Below are 13,937 nucleotides of genomic sequence, written 5' to 3'. Positions count from 1 at the left end.
TTCATAAGAAACTGTTGCTTCATACTACAAAGTCCATGCATCGAGAAAGAGGGACAGACAATGGCTGTCAGAAAAGAACCGTCTGGGTTTGTGGGCGTTTTATGGTTGTGTGGTTACCCTTGCTATTATAAAAACTGGTGTGAGGCAGTTGCATGTTCAGTCTGCCGATGTTCAATGAGTAAGCCATCGCCATATCTCCAGTTTGACTTTGCTTTTATGCCACAGTTGCGCTATGTCATTGAGGAAATCATCGTAAAATGAAATGAATGTTGCAGCTCACCTCCGCCACCTTATTTCTTTTCACCATGACACGTTGCTAAGCTGGATCCGAGAGCGGCTCGGGGGCCCCGGTGTCCCATCAACACCCCGTGGGTGCCATCAGCATCAACCCAGCCGCCCCCGCCACGTGCTCCCCACCCACACCCCTGGACCTGCCCCAAGCCCGAGCCCCGCCCTAAGGCACAGTATGGCACAGAGTGACAGCACCTCGTACATCAACAGCAGCACCTGTGGTGGCAACAGCCTCGCCCAGCATCAACAATAGCCATTACCACCACCGCAACAGCAGCACGGCCCTCCTCACCCCCAGCAGCAACAGCCTATGGGCTGCGGCGCTTGCGGTTGCCGTGGCAGCTGTGGCGGCGGCGGTAGCAGGGGTGGTGGTGGTGGTGGGGGTGGTGGGGGTGGTGGTGGGGGTGGGGGTGGGGGTGGTGGTGGGGGTGGTGGCGGTGGCAGCAGAGGTGGTGGTGGTGGTGGGGGTGGTGGGGGTGGCGGCGGCGGCCACGTGTCCAGTTACTACTTCCACCAGATGGCGCCGGCGAGGCAGGTTTTCCAGCAGATGCCACACATCTTCCCACTCTCCTCCCTCTGCAGCAACAGCTACCTCAGCAGATGGCGGCCTTCAGGGGCTTCTACCCGCAGGTGTACCCAACCACCATGGGCTCCATGCAGGGTGCCGGCGTGGCCATGGCGGGCGTGGGGGGCATCAACAAGAAGAATGGCAACATCTCCTGCTACAACTGCGGCACCACCGGGCACATTGCACAGGACTGCAAGCAGCCCTCCATTGACGCCACACAGCAAGGTAGCCTTCAAGGCGCTTCATGTCTTTAGTCTGTACATCCGTATAAACTGTGGTTTGTTTGGTTTCACATAGAAACACCCTAAAGGGATTTATTTTGGAACCTTTTCAGCCTTGAAGAACAAGGGATTTATTTGAAAACTCCTCTGTAATGCCCTTTCTTTCTGAGGGTTCTAAATAAAGCCTCTATAATCTGTATTCTGGCAAAAAGTGCACAGAGAGCTCTTCATCCAAAGATGGTGGTTCAGAATGTTCCAGAAGAATTTTAGGCCCCTTAGCAGCTTCTAGGCAGGACCTTCCAGGATTATTCTATGATGACAAATGAATCCTTCACACATATACAGTATATGCCTATAAAAGATTTCACAATTTGGATCTCACTCACTCTTGCTACTCTCTGTCACTCCAGGTGGTTTCCGGCTACAGTACGTCGCCTCTCACAATTCTGAAGCACTAGACAACACGGAAGGATGAGTCGCTGCACCCACCAAACATCTCCTGTTGGACGTTGGCAATCCACCCGTAAACACTATATTAGGAGGGTGGGGGTATCGGCTGAGCTCTTCATCTCACCGCCACTCCTGTCCCGCCATTTCATCTTTGCATTTCTTCAGGTGTGACTAAAGACTTGGCAAGCGTGAATACTTGTGCCTCCTTGTTTGTACACAAGAGGGAGAGAGAGAGAGAGAGAAGCTGTCTTGCTTCATGTAGGGACTCTTTCCAAGTGGCTTCTGGTATTTTGCACTGAAGACTCGCCCCAAGACAGCGGCTTATGTTTACTAATTTATTTTTTAAAGATGTTTAAAAAAGAAAATAACAAAAGGCATATGTGTCTCCTACGAGTATGAAAGGTTTTTGAAATGATTTGTTCATTGATTTAAAAAGGGAGATCCATAGTGGTCTAAGTCAAGGGTTTCCTACCTTTTTTACAATTGTATATTTATGCTCTGGAAAAGAAAACTATGTTTGGTTCATTTGTATTATTGTTGTTGATGTTGAATTATACAGTAAAGAAAATACAACAAAAAAGGGGGAAATAGAATTTTGTTTCCTTTTTTCCCTTTTGCTGCAGTGTTTTGAATGTACAACAGTTTAAACTTCTTTGTGCTAAGGAATTTCAGTTTTCAAAAACATTTGAGCGCATTTCCAGTCTACATAATGTGAATTCCCAACTACAAAGTTTCTTTTATCATGTTTTCATCATGTCATAGTGAAAAATAGCTGCTGTTAATTGTTTTTCTCGTTTTGGCAATAAGCACTATATCAAGTAAGGGTTCTACAAAGACTACCCTCAGCAAAACTGAGTTCAAGGTTCTCGCAATGACAAACAGCACTCGGCAAATTTGACTAACTACTGTGTAATCCCATCCAGTAGGCCTCAGACGATGCACTGTGCTGTATTGCCACTAGATGGTGCCATTGGGTATCACAGCTCTCCCTAACGCCAGTCAGTGTTGACTTTCAAGCGTAGCTCCGTCGGCTTGTTTGTATCGATGCGGTAGCTTCCCCTCTAGAGAAGTGTCATTCTGTTCGTTTTAATTGCTCTTTTTTACCCACTGTTCACTTTACAGCCTCGTTGTTTGTCCTTCCTTATTTTTGTTTGTGTGTTTTGTTTTGATGGTGTTTTTTTTCTCTCGTGCAACTATGATATACTCTGGTTTCACCAAGGACAAAGCCTAGATTAGTAGACTCATAGCAGGTCATGCCAATTTTAAGAAACATATGCATAGTTAGACTCGATAAGGAAAATGGAATAGGATCGTAATGAACATGAGCGCTACTGTCACTGTCAGAAAGAAAACTTGCAAGAGAAGGAGAACACTGACATTACTCTCGTAGGCTACTCCAGGTTAGGTTTCTGAGTGCGATTATTTTGGTGAGCAGTTAATATTTCAGTTCAGTGCTTAAGGATTTTCTTAAAATGTTCTGAAGTGACTGCTGAAATTGTAAACCTATTTTGCTTGAAGAGAAGAACAACAACAACAGAAACATAGTTTTACAATTACACTAAACATCAATCTGCATAGTGGGACTTTGTACTGAAACACAAGAAGGCCAAAATGCTTACATGGTAAAAGGTGGACCACTACATTAAGTTGATGTTGTTGGATGAACCTTGCGATCTCATGGGATTGTTGTACACATAAATCTGCCAGTTATACTTGTCAAACTTTTTAATGGTTAAAAAATGCTGTACTGTGTACAAGGTAAACTGTTACCTTCAGTTGTGTGTTTACTGTATTCTTTGATATCTAAATGTCATTATGTACTGGAAAGGTCAAATATATTTCTAGGATGATTTGGATTTTATGCCAATTGTTGATGTTTTTTTTTTTCTCCCTGGAATTATCAGCAATACATACAAAATGTAACTGCCTTGACCTTGTCTTGGAGTTAGATTTCCAGTCTTAATGCAATGACTTTAATCCAATCAAACTTACGCATCAGTGCACCACTCATGCAGCATGTACACTTGTTTATCTCTTACCTCTTGTTTGTCAACACATACAACAACTTACAAACCTTGTGGGGCCCCGGAGCAAACTGCTGATCACATCATCAACGGCTGCACCAAGTACCAGTGCCCATGTCCTCAGGCACTGTCTACTTTGAACAATGAAGCCCTAGCATGGCTCCCGGACACAAACTTAGTTATTTAACTACAGTAAGAAACGTATTTCGAGACATACGAATATATATATATATACCTCAGAAGCAAACGTTTTGACCTAACCAGCACTGGTGAACTACAGGGACAATTCTCAGCTTTTTATTTGTTTTTCTATATACGCAGTCCCTTGCAATAATTCTCGCTGCATCTGACTGATTCTATTGGAGTGTGAGTTCTACTGCTGGACCGTACTTGCTAGTCAAATGAACCATTATTAAACAAGTGACGCTGAGGCAATATGTGTTAAAACTAGTGCTGTCAGTTTAACGCGTTATTAACGGCGTTAACGCAAACCCATTTTAACGCCGTTAATTTTTTTATCGCGAGATTAACGCAAATTTTTTTTTTTATAATTTTTTATTTATTTATTTTTTTAGATTAACGTTCTTTTTGGCCTCGCAAACTGTGTAGTAGGTTAACGTTACGGGTTGAGTGAATGGTGAGCGCGATACGGCGAAATGGATGATAAAAAGCTTCTGAATGGAAAGTTTACTTTTAAAAGTTGTGTTGTGCAAAAGAAGCGAGCTTCACTGTTGTCTGAAAATGTCAACAGGCAGCTGGCTGAAAGCAAAGAAGTAGTAGGCTTACCTTTTATTGGTAACCTAACTGTTACGGTTCATTGTTTCTGAAATAAGAGGCCTGACTGCTATGTTCCCAGCAAACTTGAAAAAAAGAAAATATTAAGCCATGGTTTAACTGCACTATAGGCTGAGTCCTTGTTTACCTGAAATATGCACTTTATAATTTTATTTTCTACTGCCCTGTTTGGCAATGTTGGTTTTGAATCAAATAAAACATTTGCATAAAGCAAGCCAATCCACTTTTCCATGTTGATAAGGGCATTCAAATAAAAATAAAATGATGGAAAAAATAAATAAATGAAGGGACATTTAGAATAGATACAAATTTGCGATTAATCGCGATTCATTTTGAGTTAACTATGACATAAATGCGATTAATCGCGATTAAATATTTTAATCGTTTGACAGCACTAGTTAAAACATCATTTGTTTTTTCCCCTTAAAGCACAAATACTGAGACAATGGCACTATGTTTCCAGTAGATTTATTTGACATGTGACATGGTATAACAAGTCAATAACCACATATGGATTTTTTTAATGTTTTTGGCTGCAAGAAGTGCTCGTGTTACAACTGGCTCTCCCAGGTTCATACAGTTAGGTAGAGTAACATTCTTAAAGCATCCAGTATAAGACTATTTTCCAATGAGAAGAAAAATTCGAATTTATAGTAAGACTTTAGGTTACAGGTAGTTAGTCAGACACAGGATCTCTTCAGACATTCCTGAGACATCTTTCTATGTAGACTTCTTTACCACTCTAGCCTCAGCTTAAGGGGAGCTGTAGCGGCCATAGAAGAGGATGCTCTGTGTGGGGTTGTGTCGGATGAAGAAGAGGAAGGGGTGGTCCGCCCTGAACATTTTTTGTATCAGAGGCATACTGCTAGTGATTAGTGTAGCTGTGACAGCTGTAGCTGCGGCTGCCTCAGTGCCCTCCTCGGTCACTTCCACAAAGGACTTCTGCACGACCTTGGACAGAACCAAGTTGTTGCAGGGCGACATGCCGGAGAAGTCACACTTCTTGGGGCTAAAGGCATCCACCATGCCCATGCTGACCAGGATCTCCTTGAGATCATAGGTCTCTTCCAGCTTGAACCTGGGGAGACCCACCTTGACCTCCACGGTGTGCATCATGTCAGGCCTGGTCCACTCCACAAGTTTGTCATACGTGAGCATCTGCTCCAGCTTAGGGAGTGGCAAAGAGAGAGGTTATATATCAGAGCAAGGACTGGGTATCTGAATGTCTGAATCTCTAATGATCCAGGTTGGACCCTCTGTTACATAGCTAGCACAGCTGACGAAAAGGACTATATGCTTAATTTTTCAAGTTTGAACATTCAAATATTAGTTTTGTAGTTGACAAAAACACTTACGTACATAAACTATAACCTCTAATAGGTTAGGTTAGGCTGATAATAGGTTAGAGATATTTCATCTAATGTTCATTCAGTTCTATGTTAGATACTTTGCACCAACCCATCTAGCATTACTGTGCACGTCACTGTTTTACCTTCTCCAGTCCAGTGGTGTTGTCCTCCATGTTGTTTGGGAGCATAATGAGCATGCTCATGTCTTTACCCTCATAGGGGAGTTCCAGAATCTGGCAGTCGACATCGGGGACGTAGGTTAAGGAGAACCCAGCTGTCTGCTGCATCATTTGCACAGGCTTACTTTCATTCTGCAAACAGACACAAGGACTTAATACACACAAGCACATCGGAGGGGAGTTCATTATCAACTGTTTTTGACAACCATTACCTTGTTGATCTTAAATTGTACTTCAGTGGTATTGCCCCTGTTGAACTTCATCTCCCAGTCGCCTTTGAAGTAGAGGGCGTTTACCAGCACAAGTCTTGTTTCATCATCCACATCCCCTTTAGCCAACAGATCCTTGATTTTCTCTACAATATAGATGGATCAATACGAAAACGAATAAGAACAGCTGTTTCATTTTTACGGCAGTGACAGAAAGGTACAAAAAGAGGTGTTTTGTATGTAAGGTTATGCTGTTTGGGTTTCAGCACTGATTGATGATTACCTTGTGTCTTTTTCTCCACCCATTTGTTGATTTTTACTCGGGCCGCCTCTGCATTTGAGATGAAGTCAACAGCCTCCAACTCGGCAAGGTAGAGTGTCTTAGTGTCATCAAGGAATTTCTGAAGAATGGGAGGGAAAAAAACAAGGAATGATGGCTTGATCAAAGTCAGGTCAGAACTATAGAGGCCATACTTTTCTGGCACTAACACACTCAAATTCCTGCTTCCTTTACTGGCATGGAAAAGTGTTGATCAATGTTACATTTCATGCCACATGCCAGTGACTGTGCTGTCTGTGTGAAGCAGATGGTCTTACCTCAACAAACTTGTAGGTCTTCTCTCCATAGAGGCGATTGGCCAGACTCAGTGCATATGGGGCTCCGTCTTTGTTGAGTTCAGCCAAGAGCTTGTTGAAGCCAACATGGACATCACCCTCAACTTTGTTAAGGTTCAGGGTCTTTAGAGAAAATGAAAAAGGATTATTGATAAGTGTTCAGTTATATTGTGCCGATAAAACTAAAGCTCGTATGGATCTTTCTATCGTCTTTTCCTACACTTTTCCTTGAAAACGTCATGAGATCAAGGAAAGATGTGAAGTACAATTCATAAGGACTTTGGCAAAGATAACCGCGGTGCAAAGAGAATCCGACTGCACATATACTAGGCTACTAATTTTGCAAAGGTGGATGTTATTGGCTTGGGTCACGTTGATCGGTTGTTGATCGATTGTTTGTTGATGTCGCAAGGAATTGGGGCGATACTATCTATTTTCCATTCATAAAGGATGCTCCAGTGTACCCTATACTAAAGGAGATAAGGAAAGGAAACATTTAAGCTTCTTTACGCATTCATGTCTGCCAGCATCATTTTGCTCAGTTAAAAGCAAAACACACTATCCAAACGAATTGTCTCCGTTTAATAAAATATTTTTTAAAACGTGGCTTCTGTATACGGGTAATCGTCATTGACTATAAGTATAGGCCAGGTAACATTAACCTACAAAAAAGGTAAAAGTATTATTAATAAGTGTTCTGTTACTATATTCTGTGCTCACTTATCATCTACATCATCAGTGGCGGTTCTACACGGAGGCCTGGGGTGGCCCGTGCCCCCGTAGACATGTCCCTGGCCACCCCTGTGGCCACCCCGTGCTGACTAAATAAAAAATTATGAATTCATTATGATTTTACACCCGAGCGCCAAAAGCGGAACAAATGCGACGCAACGTTCTACACGGGTAAATTAAAGCGGCGCACCCAAACACTGTAGTCTGCCAGGTGTGGTGCTCGTCGGTGAAGGAGAGCTCAGCAACTACTATTCGTGGATACCATGTGACGTCACTGTGTCTAAGCGTCGCCATATTTGTGTCCAACACGGCCGCAGTAGTCTGGCTGTGCGTCGGTCACAACCCACAGAAAGTAAAAAATCCCGGGATATGTTTTGCTGTTGGATGCGACAACTGTCGCCTAAGAAACCCAGATATACAATTTCGTTATATTCCAAAAGATTTAGGGAATGACTGACCTGTTAAGTGAAATGCAGCACGTTGATACAATCGTGAATAATTACTGTGTCTTATTAAAGCTAAACTCTCCTGAGCAAACTAGAGTGCTAATAGCTAGCGAGCTGTTTTGCCCTTTACAGTACTAAAGGCTTTAGCTACATCTCGTCAGCCCATATTGGCACTCTTAACCACCACTAAAATAACTAAAATAGATGGATTATGTACAAGATAAATGTAAATGTCAGGAAAAGAAAGTTGGGGCAGACGCTTTACAGACTTTAAGGGACAAAATAAAGTTGAAGTTAATAAATATGGATCGCAGCCAATAATCAATGCCTTTTCCAAATATCGCTGTCCTTCTGTCTCATTTAGATGTGCTATCACAGACATTTCTGGTGGGGCAATTTTGTATGACGATATGTTCGTTGTCATGACTGTTCGCCAGCTAAGTGCTAACCAACCACTAGAATTAGAAAATACTACATTCAAAAAGTCTAAATTTAAAGAAACTATAAACAGAAAACAATACTATTATAATATTATTATTATATTATTACTATATATTATTATATATGACTACCTAGCTACTATTGGTTAAAAAAAATCTTACAATTTTGATGTGCCCCTCTCGTTAAATACTGGCCCCTCCTTGGCCCCCCTAGTAAAAATGGTCTAGAACCGCCACTGTACATCATGCACTGAATGCAGTTGCCCTGAGTGAAGCTATCCATGGCTTCACTGAACTGTGTGCATTGTGAACTCACCTCAAGAATTTGGACTTCAGTATTTCCCCTGGCTCCGAGAGAGACCATGGCCAATGCAGAAGAGATGCTGAATGGTGAGTAGAACACATTGCCGGTGTTCTTGGCCTTCGTGATCTCCGTGATTTTCTTGAAAAGTTCAAGAGAGAAGTTTGCGTTTGCTGCTGCCAGTGCCTCCATTGTCTGACCTATAGGGAATGGGATAAAGGAGTCATATGAGCAGTGGTGGAGGAAGTACTGAAGTTTAGTACTTAAGTAAAAGTACAAGTACCCAGCAAAATATATACTTTAGTAAAAGTAGAAGTACTACATCAACAATCCTACTTAAGTAAAAGTAAAAAGTACTTACTTTTAAATGTACTTTAAGTATTGAAAGTAAAAGTACTCAAGCAATGGGTTGTCTCTCAATGTCTAAGCTGTGCCATTTTGATAAAGAATGCAGATATAGCTACTGGTAATACTTATGCCTCTACAGAGGTCACTAATAGTAATAATTATAAGCAACAACATTTGTTTATTGGAAAGGTTGGTGTACTTATTGTGCTTACTCTCTGTAATACTGTTCACACTCGAATTTACAATTCTGCAGATGACAAGTTATCTACCAGGGAGTATCTGCAACGTTAATACTGTTAAGCCTAACCAATGAAGACCACATGCGATATCTTTAAATCTTTTATTTAATTGTAAACGTGTACAAATGTAATTGTAAAACTGGTCAATGCAGAGTTTTATGCTCTATTGATTGCAGAAAAGGAAAAAACATAATAATGTGTAACCCAAGACTAGGCATTAAGTTTGCATGCCAGGCAATAACCAGTCAATAAAAAAGGCAGATCTTCACTCTAGCTTGACATAGTTTAACCTACCAGCTTTATCTTACCACTACGTTACATGAATAATTATGGTACAATCATGTTATTTTGATGCTATTGCTGTATGTCAACATGTATTTCGCTAGATAACAGTATTATATCATGTCAGTAACCAAATTAAATATATATAATATGCAAAAGTCAGGGACATTAACTTAGCAAGAATTTCGCTTATCCGTCATGCTTCTTTTAATTTGAAGGTGAATTCTTGAAGGCTAGCAACTCCTTTTTTTGAGGCAGACAGGAAACGCACTGAAACCTCCACGAGTCATTCTTGGGGCCTCTGAACTCGAATATGTCTTTTAAATAGGGCCAAGGGTGGCTCATATCAGAGGGTCGAGGCTGACTCTGGATCCATGTTGAATGATTAGGCAGTTTGTCAGGCTGTCTGTTGAATGTTTAGCCAAAAGGCAAGTCTACCGCTTGCGCTGCTGCCAAACGCGCACTCTGCTGTCATTGGAGCAGATAGAGCCACCTGATTGGTTTAAACTTCCAAAACAGCAACGCAATCCATATTTCTGTGTAGGCAACATTTTGGCGAAAATGTGTTCATAAAATGTAACGAGTAACGACACATATTGTAGAATGTAGTGGAGTAAAAAGTATAGATAATAGCTGCAAAATGTAATGAAGTAAAAGTAAAAAGTATGCACTATTATTTTTACTTAAATAAAGTACAGATACGTAAAAAACTTAAAGTCAGTAGAACTTACCGTTAAAATGTATTTCGCTTCTGGTATCAAGTGATTTCTCACCACCAACGCAGAGATGTTTAATGTCATTCTCACCTCACTTCCCAAATTTATATTCCACTGCATGCTCAGCCACTCCCCTATTCCATGGAACAGGTTGGCTAATGCAACTCAGACATTTCCTGAGAACTACTAGATGTACAGAGTCTGCTCTCTGGACTCTGTACATCTAGTAGTTCTCAGGAAATGTCTGAGACTTTTTTTTACTTAATAAAACTGTGGTGTGTAACCTTACATTTTCACACCATTATCACATTGCATTATTCTTTATGCCACTGAGTTTGCTGCTGCAGTTGTCCTCTGGATTGAGGTTAAAAGAAGTAAAAATGCTAAAAATCATTGCCACCTTTCTACAATCTTAAAAATATTGCTGATGTGAACAACTGAAAGTTAGAACAATCTCCGAAACATCCAGAATATCTGATCAGAAATCAGGCTCTGATGTTTTCTCTGAGTTTGAGAACAGACCTGCAGTTAAGCACCTTTTTGAACATTACCAGGTCAACTGCAATCAGAACTAGTCTTGGCCTAACCACCTAATCAGCTCAAAACTGATTGGAAGACCTAATATAGTTAGTTGGTTCTAAACTCTGAAAGTTATAAGTTATAATTAATCAATTCATTTTCTCTTGGTAATAAAAAAACACATACCTAAAATTCAGACAAAAATTATTTTCTTGATTCCTTAGGTAAGTTGCCTGAGAACAGAGTGCTCTCTAATACAGGCTGTGTGAAAACTGTTCTTTGGAAAGCATTTTTTTTTAAATAATTCTTTGGAAAGATATTTCTCAATTCAAAGGACACTGTAACCCAACCAAACCCACGCTGCCACACCCAGCTGGAACGTGCCCCCGTGGACAGCCGATTACGTTAGGGTGTGTTCATAAGAAACTGTTGCTTCATACTACAAAGTCCATGCATCGAGAAAGAGGGACAGACAACGGCTGTCAGAAAAGAACCGATTGGGTTTGTGGGTTTTGTTTTATGGTTGTGTGGTTACTCTTGCTATTAGAAAAACTGGTGTGAGGCAGTTGCATGTTCAGTCTGCCGATGTTCAATGAGTAAGCCATCGCCATATCTCCAGTTTGACTTTGCTTTTATGCCACAGTTGCGCTATGTCATTGAGGAAATCATCGTAAAATGAAATGAATGTTGCAGCTCACCTCCGCCACCTTATTTCTTTTCACCATGACACGTTGCTAAGCTGGATCCGAGAGCGGCTCGGGGGCCCCGGTGTCCCATCAACACCCCGTGGGTGCCATCAGCATCAACCCAGCCGCCCCCGCCACGTGCTCCCCACCCACACCCCTGGACCTGCCCCAAGCCCGAGCCCCGCCCTAAGGCACAGTATGGCACAGAGTGACAGCACCTCGTACATCAACAGCAGCACCTGTGGTGGCAACAGCCTCGCCCAGCATCAACAATAGCCATTACCACCACCGCAACAGCAGCACGGCCCTCCTCACCCCCAGCAGCAACAGCCTATGGGCTGCGGCGCTTGCGGTTGCCGTGGCAGCTGTGGCGGCGGCGGTAGCAGGGGTGGTGGTGGTGGTGGGGGTGGTGGGGGTGGCGGCGGCGGACACGTGTCCAGTTACTACTTCCACCAGATGACGCCGGCGAGACAGGTGTTCCAGCAGATGCCGCACATCTTCCCAATCTCCTCCCTCTGCAGCAGCAGCTACCTCAGCCAGGGGGCGCCACAGGGTAGCAGCACCACGCAGTTGCCCTTCTTCCCGCAGGGCGTCGCCACTGCCACCTACCCGGGCGGAGCGCTCCTGCACACACACACGCACGCCCATATGCACGGCCACGGCCACACACACTCGGAGCACGTGTTGAAAAAAAAAAAGAAAGTCCATTTGAGTGCCTCTCAGCCTCTGAAAAGGTTTTTACAGTAGCAGATGGACTTTGGCCAGCTACGGGTTTCAGCAGATGGCGGCCTTCAGGGGCTTCTACCCGCAGGTGTACCCAACCACCATGGGCTCCATGCAGGGTGCCGGCGTGGCCATGGCGGGCGTGGGGGGCATCAACAAGAAGAATGGCAACATCTCCTGCTACAACTGCGGCACCACCGGGCACATTGCACAGGACTGCAAGCAGCCCTCCATTGACGCCACACAGCAAGGTAGCCTTCAAGGCGCTTCATGTCTTTAGTCTGTACATCCGTATAAACTGTGGTTTGTTTGGTTTCACATAGAAACACCCTAAAGGGATTTATTTTGGAACCTTTTCAGCCTTGAAGAACAAGGGATTTATTTGAAAACTCCTCTGTAATGCCCTTTCTTTCTGAGGGTTCTAAATAAAGCCTCTATATTCTGTATTCTGGCAAAAAGTGCACAGAGAGCTCTTCATCCAAATATGGTGGTTCAGAATGTTCCAGAAGAATTTTAGGCCCCTTAGCAGCTTCTAGGCAGGACCTTCCAGGATTATTCTATGATGACAAATGAATCCTTCACACATATATATATATATATATATATATATATATGCCAATAAAAGATTTCACAATTTGGATCTCACTCACTCTTGCTACTCTCTGTCACTCCAGGTCGTTTCCGGCTACAGTACGTCGCCTCTCACAATTCTGAAGCACTAGACAACACGGAAGGATGAGTCGCTGCACCCACCAAACATCTCCTGTTGGACATTGGCAATCCACCCGTAAACACTATATTAGGAGGGTGGGGGTATCGGCTGAGCTCTTCATCTCACCGCCACTCCTGTCCCGCCATTTCATCTTTGCATTTCTTCAGGTGTGACTAAAGACTTGGCAAGCGTGAATACTTGTGCCTCCTTGTTTGTACACAAGAGGGAGAGAGAGAGAGAGAGAAGCTGTCTTGCTTCATGTAGGGACTCTTTCCAAGTGGCTTCTGGTATTTTGCACTGAAGACTCGCCCCAAGACAGCGGCTTATGTTTACTAATTTATTTTTTAAAGATGTTTAAAAAAGAAAATAACAAAAGGCATATGTGTCTCCTACGAGTATGAAAGGTTTTTGAAAAAATTTGTTCATTGATTTAAAAAGGGAGATCCATAGTGGTCTAAGTCAAGGGTTTCCTACCTTTTTTACAATTGTATATTTATGCTCTGGAAAAGAAAACTATGTTTGGTTCATTTTTATTATTGTTCTTGATGTTGAATTATACAGTAAAGAAAATACAACAAAAAAGGGGGAAATAGAATTTTGTTTCCTTTTTTCCCTTTTGCTGCAGTGTTTTGAATGTACAACAGTTTAAACTTCTTTGTGCTAAGGAATTTCAGTTTTCAAAAACATTTGAGCGCATTTCCAGTCTACATAATGTGAATTCCCAACTACAAAGTTTCTTTTATCATGTTTTCATCATGTCATAGTGAAAAATAGCTGCTGTTAATTTTTTTTCTCGTTTTGGCAATATGCACTATATCAAGTAAGGGTTCTACAAAGACTACCCTCAGCAAAACTGAGTTCAAGGTTCTCGCAATGACAAACAGCACTCGGCAAATTTGACTAACTACTGTGTAATCCCATCCAGTAGGCCTCAGACGATGCACTGTGCTGTATTGCCACTAGATGGTGCCATTGGGTATCACAGCTCTCCCTAACGCCAGTCAGTGTTGACTTTCAAGCGTAGCTCCGTCGGCTTGTTTGTATCGATGCGGTAGCTTCCCCTCTAGAGAAGTGTCATTCTGTTCGTTTTAA

General features: G+C 42.5%; 2 protein-coding genes across 2 annotated transcripts; one reads left to right on the top strand and one right to left on the bottom strand.

Annotated features, from left to right (window-relative positions):
* Nucleotides 1-776: 776 nt before the first annotated feature.
* LOC116219784 (zinc finger CCHC domain-containing protein 14-like) lies at nucleotides 777-1,555 on the top strand. The gene is made up of 2 exons (XM_031563712.1): nucleotides 777-1,084; nucleotides 1,491-1,555. Exons 1-2 carry the CDS (start codon nucleotides 892-894, stop codon nucleotides 1,553-1,555), a joined length of 258 nt encoding a protein of 85 aa, XP_031419572.1. The 5' UTR covers nucleotides 777-891.
* A 3,272-nt stretch (nucleotides 1,556-4,827) lies between these two features.
* LOC122129521 (leukocyte elastase inhibitor-like) lies at nucleotides 4,828-10,483 on the bottom strand. Its single transcript, XM_042704448.1, has 7 exons — nucleotides 10,221-10,483; nucleotides 8,611-8,820; nucleotides 6,684-6,805; nucleotides 6,370-6,487; nucleotides 6,090-6,232; nucleotides 5,842-6,009; nucleotides 4,828-5,516 (listed from the first exon to the last, which is right to left on the bottom strand). The coding sequence occupies exons 2-7, from the start codon at nucleotides 8,810-8,812 to the stop codon at nucleotides 5,103-5,105; spliced, it is 1,167 nt and encodes a 388-aa protein (XP_042560382.1). The 5' UTR covers nucleotides 8,813-8,820; nucleotides 10,221-10,483; the 3' UTR covers nucleotides 4,828-5,102.
* Nucleotides 10,484-13,937: the final 3,454 nt, after the last annotated feature.

The sequence above is a fragment of the Clupea harengus genome, unplaced genomic scaffold (assembly GCF_900700415.2).
Source record: "Clupea harengus unplaced genomic scaffold, Ch_v2.0.2, whole genome shotgun sequence".
In the NCBI taxonomy this organism is placed as follows: Eukaryota; Metazoa; Chordata; class Actinopteri; order Clupeiformes; family Clupeidae; genus Clupea; species Clupea harengus.
The sequence above is the reverse complement of the archived record's forward strand: the minus strand, read 5'-3'. Positions and strand labels throughout refer to the sequence as shown.

Coding starts and splice junctions, on each gene's coding strand:
- LOC116219784 (XM_031563712.1), top strand. CDS start 892: ATGGCGGCCTTCAGGGGCTTCTACCCGCAGGTGTACCCAACCACCATG. Junction 1,085..1,490: donor CATTGACGCCACACAGCAAG/GTAGCCTTCAAG, acceptor CTGTCACTCCAG/GTGGTTTCCGGCTACAGTAC.
- LOC122129521 (XM_042704448.1), bottom strand. CDS start 8,812: ATGGAGGCACTGGCAGCAGCAAACGCAAACTTCTCTCTTGAACTTTTC. Junction 6,488..6,683: donor AGACCTACAAGTTTGTTGAG/GTAAGACCATCT, acceptor CCCATTCTTCAG/AAATTCCTTGATGACACTAA. Junction 6,010..6,089: donor TACAATTTAAGATCAACAAG/GTAATGGTTGTC, acceptor GTCTGTTTGCAG/AATGAAAGTAAGCCTGTGCA.